Here is an 11679-nt window from a genome sequence, read left to right on the forward strand (position 1 = left end):
TGATTGCGCTTTATACGTGTCCTCACATCATGTTGTTACTTTGCGCTGCATATGTTGCTTATACAAACAGAACAATTGGTGTGCAAATATATTTGCACATTCTCTTGATGAGTCAAGTGGTGTCACGGTGTGTTTTTGCAGCATCACAGTCTGATCTTGATATTTCACTCTGCACGCTTGCACAACAAGACCAAATAAAAAAGGAGGATGGAAACCCAGCTGTCACACATTTGAGGAATCACTCTCCAGAAGAATCATTCATCAGGTGGGATGTGTTTGTCCTTCAATATAATAATAATGGATACTTTATTGATCCCCATGGGGAAATTACTTGTTTTTCTCTGCATTTGACCCATTCACTCTGTGAAGCAGTGGGCAGCCCACTAAGCAGGCGCCCGGGGAGCAGTGTGTAGGGACGGTACCTTGCTCAGGGGTACCTCAGGGTAGCCGTTAAGTGGATTCGAACCGCCGACTCTCCGATCATGGGGCGACCACTTTACCTACTGAGCTATCCCTGCCCATAATATGACCATAATATGTGGATTATGGTGGAGCTTAAAGAGTTTGATCTTCTCACATTTATTCCCTTTTTTCATACAGAGATTGGTGCAGTGAGGCGAGGCATCCTGAAGACATGAAGACTGTGATTGTTGCTGTTTTGGTTTTGCTGGTCATCAGCCAGAGTGAGTTAAGCTTCAGCCTGTTTCTATATGCATCATTTTCCATATCTGTCAATGAGGCACATTTGGGAGACTCTGCTACTGTTCTATTTACTGTATTTAAATTATTGGCTGTGAAAATGCTTTGCTACAGTGATTAAACCTGATTTATTTTTTTTCCCAGGTGAAGCTCTGAAGTGTTACTGTGGAGGTCTGCGACACTGCCCAAACTCTGTGGAGACCTGCCATGGCTTTAACAATGTCTGCACCAGTGCCATCATTTATGCAGGATCTAGTAAGTCAAAACCCTCATTTGGTTTAGTGTGCAGGAAAAAAAACAAAACAAAATTAAATCAGTTACAACAGATGATTTCATACCACCTTGTTTTCCTTGTTTCCACAGCTCCCAGATATTTCAAAGGTTGCATGAAGTCAAATGACTGCAGGATAATGAATCAGCCCGGTGTATCACCTGCCACTTGCTGCTCAGCTGATCTGTGCAACAGATAAATGGCTATCATACACAATATTTTCCAGCGAATAAATAATCCAATCCCACATATTGTGTAATACAATTTTCACAATAAAATCAACTAATTATACACATACAATGTTTTATGGCCATCAATAACTGCAAATCCTTTGTTAGTCTGGTGTTCCTTAGAATAGATTACTTCACTTTATTGTAATACAACTATAATTCAGGGGAGAAAAGAAAGCAAAATCAGACAATAACTTACATTTTCTGCAAAACAAAATACGGTTGTATCTTTGAGTGTGTTCCAAATCCCTCCGAATGTTATTTGCTTTCCAATTGCACCACCATGTGGCATTTAACCATGTGTTGTTTCTGCATAGAGATGAGCTTTGTTACTAAAGAGTCACAGGAAAAATGTTTTTGTTTTTCAAAATGTGAGAAAGGTTTTGGAGTGACTGAGTCAAAGTCTGGACATAAATCCGACTGAAATGATTTGGCATGACTTTAAAGGCCATTCATGCTCAAGAAACCGCCAGCGTAGCTGAATTAAAACAATTCTGCAAAGCAGAGTTGGCCAAAATTTCTCTACGGAGTTGTGAAAGAATCATTACCAGTTATTGCAAAAGCTTGACTGCAATTTGTGCTGCCAAGGGTGGCACAACCAGTTATTAGGAAAGAAGAAAATACTTCGTTAATTGTGTAAGTATCTCTGAAAATATAAATAGAATTAATGAATCCCTTGGCTACACAAATGTGTCTTTTAAATCGCATAACATCTAATTGTATTTCTAGCTTACTAAACATCCAGAAGGATATAATAATAATAATAATAATAATAAATAATGTCAATTATGTCATGAAAAGTTGGATCAAGTCTTTTTTCTTTTTTTTTTTTGGAGTATGAGTTTTTGAATTTAAACCTTTGTTGCAAATTACCCAAGCACTGCGAAATAATCTTCCTCTAAAAGTCATTGCAAGTGTTTCTGTCATTGATCATTTTAAAAATAGTACAGGACTGAGCTAGCTCCTGCTGACGTTCTGCAATCTCCGTATTTGATTGGCTGTGACATCACATCACATGACAAGCGAATCCAGGAAGTATTTTTGTTACTGAAGGCGGAAGCATATATTCCACAGAAGCTGGAAGTCTTTTAGTGGAACGGGAGAAAACGCTGTTAACGAGAAATAACATCGTTATAAGTCACTCTACACACGGTACAGCGAATCTTGTTTTTTCGTTTTCGGTAAGAAACCCAAAACTTCCTGTTAGCTGATTAGCATTATGAACTGATTTGATCGTCGTTAATACAGACGAGCTTTAGCTTCCGAGCTAACTGTCTGACTGATGGTGTTTTTGTCCGTATAGACGGTCAAAGTTAAAGGACTAGCGGGTTCACCCGGTGCTTTTGGACTTATAACTACAAATACGCACACTTAAATTGTTTGTTAGTGTCCTGTTGACTACAGAAGCATTTCAGCTTGTGAGACAGCATTAAAAACAGAATGGAGCCATTTCTAGGTTGTTTTAGCTTAACTCGTCAGCTGTTACTAACATGCCAGACTAGGTCTTTCAGGCCGATATCGATATCAGTGTTTGAGAGTTCAAGGCTGTATGTGGTGCCCTTTTCCATTTTATCATTTAAGTGTTTATTTTTTTTAACCAAACAACATTTGCTGCTGCTAACAAATAATTTCAGATAACTGTGGCGGAGACCTGCTCAGCTGTACTTTTAGCAGTTAAAAAAGTGAACAGACTGCATGTAGATCTATGGTTATGAACTTCACATGACAGCGACTGATCTGAATCTTTTGTGTCAGTTCGGTATTGTCTGATAGAAGAGCTGACAGGCTTTATAACGTAATTAATAATAACTTATATGATGGATACTGCGTTGTTTCTACGCTATAATCGGGGATAAACAAACGTTAGTCTAGCAGAGGTATGAAAAAACAAGTGTTATCTACAAGCTAACGTAAAAATCAGTCACTTATAGATATGTATTCCTAAAATGTACCCACAAAAAAGGTTCAGTTTATTTTTCTAAAAATGTTTCAGGCTTGCCTGGATCGCCGCTGTTTTTGTCGCCCCGGAGTGTGATTTCTGACCTCGCTCACAATCGGTGCGTGGACTTCCAACCCTTCTCAAACTCCGAGTATTTAGTTTGTTTCCTAACAGTCTCTGTCAATGGCTGGACGTGGTGGTGGAGGAGCAAACAGGCCTAATGGTGCTGCAGCAGCAAATAAAATCTGCCAGTTCAAGCTGGTCCTGCTGGGGGAGTCAGCGGTGGGGAAGTCGAGCTTAGTGCTGCGCTTTGTCAAAGGGCAGTTCCACGAATTCCAGGAGAGCACCATTGGAGGTGAGAAACACGTTTCTAAATGAAGGAAACTGATTTTGTTTGGAAGCTGTAGGTGTCTCTCTAGGTAGATTATGTTGCTGTCTGCATGTTAAGTGAATATTGTTTGAAATTTAGGAATCTTAGTGCTGTATCAGGTTTGATAACTCACATGGGTAAATGTGCCTTTCATATTCCTCTCAAGTATTCCCAAATGTTAAATGTCATTTAAAAACAAGCATCTGTAGAAGAGCTTTCCTTAAATAACATTGCTGACATTTGGCAAATGTTTCATCAAAATAAAAGCTGTTCACATAAAGAACATGCATTCACTGGTCAGTATGTTAGGCGCATCTTGCTAGTACCAAGTTGGGCCTCGTTTTACCTTCAGAACTGTCTTAGTTCTTCATGGCATAGATTCTACTAGTGCCGAAAACATTACTCTGAGATTTTGGTCCATATTGACATGATAGTATCACACAGGTGATGCATATTTCTCAGCTGCATATGTATGATGCAAACCCCTGTTCAGCCACATCCAGAAGGTGCCCTGTTGAATTCAGATTTGTGACTGTGATGACCATTTAAGTACAGTGAACTGATCGTTGAAGAAACCAGTTTGAGATGATACGAGTCTTGTGATGTGGCGGGTTATCCTACACAGAGGTCATGCACCTATAGATGTGGCATTTAGAATTATATAAATTTGTGCCCAAGCTAATCTGAAGTGATGCAATGCCTCCTAACTTATCTTCAGATCAGATGTGAACAGGATAGTCTTCTAGGAAGATTGAGTGTTTCATTTATTTATTGTTTACGTTTTCATTCTCTCTGCAGCTGCTTTCCTCACTCAGACTGTCTGCCTTGACGACACCACTGTGAAGTTTGAGATCTGGGACACAGCGGGTCAGGAGCGCTACCACAGCCTGGCTCCAATGTACTACAGAGGGGCTCAAGCAGCGATTGTGGTCTATGACATTACCAACACAGTAGGTTTCACCCACAGGGTAACAGTTACAGTATCTCAGAAAACTGAGTACACCCCTCCAATTTTTGTAAATATTTAGTTATATCTTTTCATGGGACAACACTGAAGATATGACACTTTGATACAATGTACAGCTTATACAACAGTGAAAATTTGCTGTCCCCTCTAAATGACTCAACACACAGCCATTATTGCTTAAACCGCTGGCAACAAAAGTGAGTACGCCCCTAAGTGAAAATGTCCAAATTGTGCCCAATTAGCCATTTTCCCTCCCTGGTGTCATGTGACTCATTAGTTTCACAAGGTCTCAGGTGTAAATGGGAAACAGGTTGTTGAATTTGGTGTTATTGTTCTCACACTCTCTCATACTGGTCACTGGAAGTTTATTAGGCACCTCATGGTAAAGAACTGTCTGGGGATCTGAAAAAAAGAATTGTTACTCTACATAAAGATGGCTCAGGCTATAAGAATATTGCCAATAGGGCTGGGCCATATTATACCGTTCACGGTAATACCGGTATAATGTTAGGCAACGATAGGAAAATGAAATATCGCGATAGAATGGGAGTAAAACGCGCATGCGCAGTGCCTTTGTTTTCATACGCACATGGCCGATTGTTGAGTGAAACAGATGAACCAGAATTGGTTTGTAAAAATGGTGCAACTTCCGTGATGTGGAACTGGTTTGGTGTTTGTCCGTCAGATACACAACAAAGCACATTTTTTTGCAGAACATGCAAGCGGGCCGTCGTTATTGTCGTATTTGTCGGACTAAGATGCTCTTAAATCTGGGAGTAATCTGGGTCCTAAACTCCGTATGCTTCAGGTCAAACAACACTGCAGCATCACTTAGAGTTAAAAACTGTCTAAATTCTTTCATCTTTAATAAAACGATCAGCATTGCTGCTTTACCAGGTGTAACTATAAAGTTTAACTTCCAGGCATCCATGAAAACAAAAGTTATTACATTTAACGGAGTTAGAAGTTAGCAGGAAGCTAGCGGAAGTTAGCTCGCTAGTTTCGCTAGTTACCTAAGCATGATATTGCATGTTCTGACTGAGAGATTTCTGAAAAAAATCAAACGTACAGCTCTGCTATCACTTCAAACATAAATGAAGACAGGAAACTAAACAGCAGTGACGTTTGTAGGGTTACTGAAGTTGGGCTAGCTGGTATATAATGATGTGCTACGTGATCGCTAGCGACACAGCTATGTTAGCATAACATAAACAGTGAAGCTGGAGGACGAACACTAACACTTTTCCACTTATAAAAGTTAACGTGAAGGTTCTTCATGGTTAGAGACAAATGCAATCGCATGGCAGGATGCTGTAAACGGACCAAACTTCAGTCAGGAGAACAACTGAGATAATCCATCCACAATACGAGGTTAGTCATTAATATACTGCAACAACATGGGAATAGAGCAGCTGCCAGAGAATTCAACATTAATGAATCAATGGTACAGAAGTGGAGGAAGCAAGAAGAATGAGTTTAATAAAGTTTGATTTATCTGACTGCTTTGTTTCGCTTAATGTGCCATATAATCCTGTGCACCTTATGGTCCGAAAAATACGTACTGCACACTGCAGTTTAATGTTGCAAAGCACCTCTTTTTAACTTCAGTGGATATTATACATGGTTATGCTCAGGATGTGTCAGCCCATTTCTACTGGAAATGCCTTTTGGTTAAACTTTCAGCAAGGAATTTGCATTTGCACTGTTACATTTTTATAAAGCTTTAATGTACATAAAAACCAGCTTCTTGTTTAAGTGAAAATAAATGGAAGGTTGTCTTTTTGCGCTAGTAATGTTGTGGAGTTGTATTTTGTCTCGCATCAATTATATCGTCGGTTATATCGTTATCGCAAATTTTCAAATATATATCGTGATAAATATTTTTGGCCATATCGCCCTGCTCTAATTGCCAACACCCTGAAACTGAGCTGCAGCACGGTGGCCAAGACCATACATCAGTTTAACAGGACAGGTTCCACTCATAACAAACCTCGCCATGGTTGATCAAAGAAGTTGAGTGCACATGCTCAACGTCATACCCAGTGGTCTTTTGAAAATAGATGTACGAGTGCTGCCAGAATTGCTGGAGAAGTTGAAGGCATTAAGGCCTGTCAGTGCTTAGACCATACGCCTCACACTGCATCAAATGGATGTCCTCACAGAAGGAAGCTTCTTCTTCTTCTAAAGATAATGCATAAGAAAGTCGGCAAACAGTTTGCTGAAGACAAGCAGACTAAGGACAAGGATAAGACCAAGATTAAGTTATTTGGTTCAGATTGTGTCAAGGGTGTGTGGCAGCAACCAGGTGAGGAGTACAAAGACAAGTTTGTCTTGCCTACAGTCAAGCATGGTGGATGGTGGTGGGAGTGTCATTGTTTGGGGCTGTATCAGTGCTGCTGGCACTGAGGAACGCATAATTGAGGGAACCCTGAATGCCAACATGTACTGTGACATACTGAAGCAGAGCATGATCCCCTCCCTTCAGAAACTATCCCACAGGGCAGGATTCCAACATGATAACAAACCCAAACACACCTCCAAAAACTGAGGGTAAAGCTGCTTGACAGACCTAGCATGTCTCCAGACTTAAACCCTATTGAGCATCTGTGGGGCATCCTCTAATGGAAAGTGGAGGAGCGCAAGGTCTCTAACATCCACCTGCTCCATGATGTCATTATGAAGGAGTGGAAGAGGATTTCCATGGCAACCTGTGAAGCTCTAGTGAACTCCACGCTCAATAGAGTTAAGGCAGTGTTAGTGCCACACAAAATCTTGACACTTTGGGCACAGTTTGGACATTTTCACTTAGGGGTTTACTCATTTTTGTTGCCAGTGGTTTAGGTAATAATGGCAAAAATGTGAGGGGTGTACTCAGTTTCGTGACATACTGTATGATGCTTGCAGATACTGCTTTGTTTAATTCATTTGTTTCATTGTTTTGTTGCTCCCAAAAGTGGAAGAATGCAAAATATGCTGATAATCAGTGATCATTTTTAAAAAATCACTGAAAAAACAGTTACAATTGTTAAGGTGTGTTTTGGCTTTTACTGAAGGATTCAAGATCCTCACTTATTTTTGTTTGGTTTTTTGCAATTAACCTGTAACTATGATTTAGATACAACCTCAGATAAATAGCAAAACATGATACATTCATTTAACTAAAACTAAGCCAAAATGAAAAAGCAATGTGTGAAAAACTAAGTACATCCTCACTGTTTCCATAGGAATTAAGAGTGTAAATAGCGGCACTTTAGTTGATCATTAGTAAGTGTGAGCACGTCTGTAAAAGCAGGTGCTTTTCAATTTTCTGGTCTGGAGCATTCGGGTGTGTGTTTACAATGCCAAGGAGGAAAGACATCAGCGATGATTTTAAAGGGTCATAATGTCATTTCCAAACAAATTACATTTATTATTCTCAGTAAAACTAATATTCACATGTGGAAAACATTAAACACAGTTTGTAATCTTCCAGCAAATGCACTGAACAAACCACAAGATGTGTGGAACAATGTCCTTTGAATAGATAAAACCAAAGTGGAGATGCTTGTCCATAATGCACAGCACCACTTTTGTGAAAACCAAACACAGCATATCAGCAGAAACGTCTCATACCAAGTGAGAGCACAGGGGTGATTTGGGCTTTTGGCGGCTACAGGAGCTGGACACCTTGCGGTTCTTTATTCAACTATGATCTCATCAGTATACCAAATTATTCTAGAGCAGGGGTCCCCAATCCCAGTCCACGAGGGCCGGCGTTCCTGCAGGTTTTAGGTGTGTCCTTGATCCACCACAGCTGATTTAAATGGATAAATTACCTTCTCAACATGTCTTGAAGTTCTCTAGAGACCTGATAATGAACTAATCATGTGATTCAGGTGTGTTGACCCAGGGTGAGATCTAAAACCTGCAGGGACACCGTCCCTCGTGGACTGGGATTGGGGACCCCTGTTCTAGAGTCCTATGTGAGGCCATCTTTCTGACAGTTAAAAAAATAGCTAAAATTGGGTCATGGAACAGGACAATGATTCCCAGCACAACAGCAGATCTATAATAATGATGTCTGGAAAAAGAAAAGAACTCAGATGCCTCGATGGCCCAGTCAAAGTCAGGACCTCAACCTCATTGAATGTTGTGGTAGGGGCTTAAAAAGCATTGCATATGCAAAGCAATATAGACTGGGCCAGAATTCCTCCACAGTGATGTGAGAGACTGATAACATCATAGAGAAGATGAGGTGTGCTTAATTTTTTTACACACTGCTTCTGCATTTTAGTTAAATAAATAATAACACGGTGTAACATGTTGTGTGTTGTTTCTCACCTGCAGTTGTATTTACCTAATATTTAAGATTATTTTTACATACATGACAGAGGGTGTGCTTTGACTCAGTGTAAGTTAATTTTAAACATATGCGTGTGTGTGTGTGTTCATGGGCTTGTGGGCTTTTTGAGGTCACATCAGCTATGCTAGTATGAAATTTAAAAAAAGAAAACATGTTTGACCAACATTAAAGATAGCTGTAGTGCTAAATACTTTGGGGAAATGCAAATTAAGTTTGTTGGTTTTTCAGGACACTTTTGATCGTGCGAAAAATTGGGTGAAGGAGCTTCAAAGGCAGGCCAGTCCCAACATAGTGATTGCTCTGGCTGGCAACAAAGCGGACATCGCAAACAAAAGAGCTGTCGAGTTTCAGGTATAAAGATGCATATAGAGGACTTAATATAAGCAAAAAATCTGATATTTAGAGGTTTCATTTGAATTTGTTGATTAACTTTTATATCTAAATCGTGTTCTCAGGAGGCACAAGCCTATGCCGATGACAACAGTCTGCTTTTTATGGAGACCTCAGCCAAGACCGCTATGAATGTCAATGAAATTTTCATGGCTATAGGTAAGTAATGCATTTAGTCACATATTCCAGTTGACCAGTTTGGAATCACAAATTAACCTAACATATGTGATAGATTAAAAAAACAAACCTGTATTGTTTTATTGTCACCTTTTGGTGCTGTTTTGGTGTTTCGTAGCTTTATTTTGAAATATCTGTTCCCCTGTCCCTGTAGCGAAGAAGCTACCGAAGAGCGAGCCCCAGGGTACAGCTGGACAAGGTGGGCGGACAAGGACAGGAGTAGATCTAGAACAAACTAACCCTCAGGGCAGCAGCAGCAGCCGGTGCTGCGGCGGCAACTAAGAAGCAAGAAAAAACGAACTTGGTGAACGAGCCCTGAACATCATTTTAAGGACAGCATGTAGCAAAAAGCCAGAGAGGCAGGAGAGGGCAGAACCACTCGCCACTTCCACACTGAGATTACAGATGAGATTATCTGCATCCCGTTTGATTAAAGGAACTTTTGTAAAGCAAATCATAAGCTAGAGGGAATTCCCAAGATCCCTCACTACTTCTTCTCTGTCTTTCCCTTCTGTGTCTGTCCGCCTCCCTGTTGATCTTTAGCATCTCTCTGATGATCGAATGCTGTTATAAATGATTTTGAAGCATGATGCTGAGGTTGTTGGAATTGTTGGAGTGTGTGTGTGCGCGCGTGTGTTTGTGTGTGTGTGTAGAATATGTATATTTATATATGCACACACGTTTTCTACTCCTGTCATTTGCCTATATTCAGTGGGGGGAAAAAAAGTACCCAAAAATATTAATCCTTAAATTACAAATGGTAGAGCGATTTAATCTTTTTGTCGTAATGCAGCATAAGCACCTGACATTAGCATGTGTAAGTTATCTTGATAGTGACAGGTGACATTTTGGAGTTAGCAGTTAGCCCTTGTATAAAATCATCTGACCGTGTCCTGACGTTGTCTCTATATGCAGGTTGGTTGGTTAGTTCCCAAGTTAAAGATGGATCTTTTATCTTTGCAAGTTGGCCATCTTTGTGTCCAGAAATTAATATTATCTATTTCTGGAAAGAGGAGATAGAAGACTTTGAAGGTTCTGCTTAACATTTCAGTTTAATGATGTGAGCAGGAAGAGGCAGAACTTGAAGGGTAGATGATTTTGTTTAACTTAATGTTGTTAGGCTGCTCTAACTGCATTTACACTAACAGATCTAATCAGAGTGCAAGCCAAGCACCTCTAAATGTGCCCTGGATTGTCTGATTACATACCAATCACAGTGCATAAAATTACACCTGCATTCCTTATACTTTCCCATCATTAAATTATCTAGTTGCAGATCACATTGTAATGCCAGGTGTAGAGGTGGCTTTGGTTATTCTTAATAGGGAGTTGGGTGAGACTGTTATAATAAAAGCTCAAGACTTTGCTTGCTGAGGGTGGTCGTGATTGGAGAGGCTACACTTCTGAAGAGGCTGTACCATAAATGCAGTTGTTTTCTTGCATTGTTTTATTGCTAACTGTAACACCGGAGAGTTGCTAGCCTTTTTTTTTTTTTTTTTTAAAGAAATGTGAAATAACTTGTAAATCTGAAATGAAATAAATAACATACAAGATTCACTTTGTTTTGAGTTGTTTTGGAGTGTACTTCTCCCCCACCCCCAAAATACAGACCGGCCAGTAAGTTGTTGTTTTTTGTTTTTTTTCTCCCAATACTTTGTGCCGTGTGACCTGAATAGCACAAGTGGTTAATAAAATGGATCGATTGTGCTGGAGTTACAGTGAAAAGTATTCGCAGCGCTTCACTTGTTCCACATTTGCCTTAATTTTTGTTACATTTATTCCATTTTTGGAATAAGAATGTATTATTTTATCTCAAAACTCCTACACAAAATATATACCATAATAACAAAGTGAAAAAAAAGTTTGACTGAGATCCTTGCAAATGTATTAAAAAGAAAGTTGGTTTGACATAGTTTGGAAAGGCCTATACCTGTCTATATGACCTCCCATAGCAAACAGTGGATATCAGAGCACAACCCAAGACATGAAGTCCAAGGAATTGTCAGTAGACCTCCAAGACAGGATTGTATCAAGGAACAGATTCAGTGGGAAAGGGTACAGAAAAACCTGTGCAGCATTGAAGGTTCCAAAGACCACAAATGCCTCCATCATCTGTAAATCGAAGAAGTTTAAAACAAACAGGACTCTTCCTACATCTGAGTGACTGAGGTAGAAGGGATCAGGGAAGTGATCAACAACAGAGCTCCAGTGTTGCTCTGTGAAGACAGGAGGACCTTCCAGAAGTACAACCAGTTCTGAAGCACTCCACCAATCAGGCCTGTATGGTAAACTAG

At 39.9% G+C, this 11679-nt stretch overlaps 1 protein-coding gene across 2 annotated transcripts; it reads left to right on the forward strand.

The window, feature by feature from the left end:
- The first annotated feature begins 1164 nt into the window (after nucleotides 1-1164).
- On the forward strand, nucleotides 1165-10942 carry LOC113028417 (ras-related protein Rab-5C-like). 2 transcript variants are annotated; one of them, XM_026178661.2, is made up of 6 exons: nucleotides 1165-2381; nucleotides 3194-3494; nucleotides 4308-4459; nucleotides 9047-9169; nucleotides 9274-9367; nucleotides 9540-10942. In XM_026178661.2, exons 2-6 carry the CDS (start codon nucleotides 3323-3325, stop codon nucleotides 9665-9667), a joined length of 669 nt encoding a protein of 222 aa, XP_026034446.1. In that variant the 5' UTR covers nucleotides 1165-2381; nucleotides 3194-3322; the 3' UTR covers nucleotides 9668-10942. The 2 variants fall into 2 exon arrangements, with proteins under 2 accessions (XP_026034446.1, XP_026034447.1); XM_026178662.2 differs by having other exon boundaries at nucleotides 1165-2352.
- Nucleotides 10943-11679: the final 737 nt, after the last annotated feature.

Source organism: Astatotilapia calliptera, chromosome 8, assembly GCF_964374335.1.
Source record: "Astatotilapia calliptera chromosome 8, fAstCal68.1, whole genome shotgun sequence".
In the NCBI taxonomy this organism is placed as follows: domain Eukaryota; kingdom Metazoa; phylum Chordata; class Actinopteri; order Cichliformes; family Cichlidae; genus Astatotilapia; species Astatotilapia calliptera.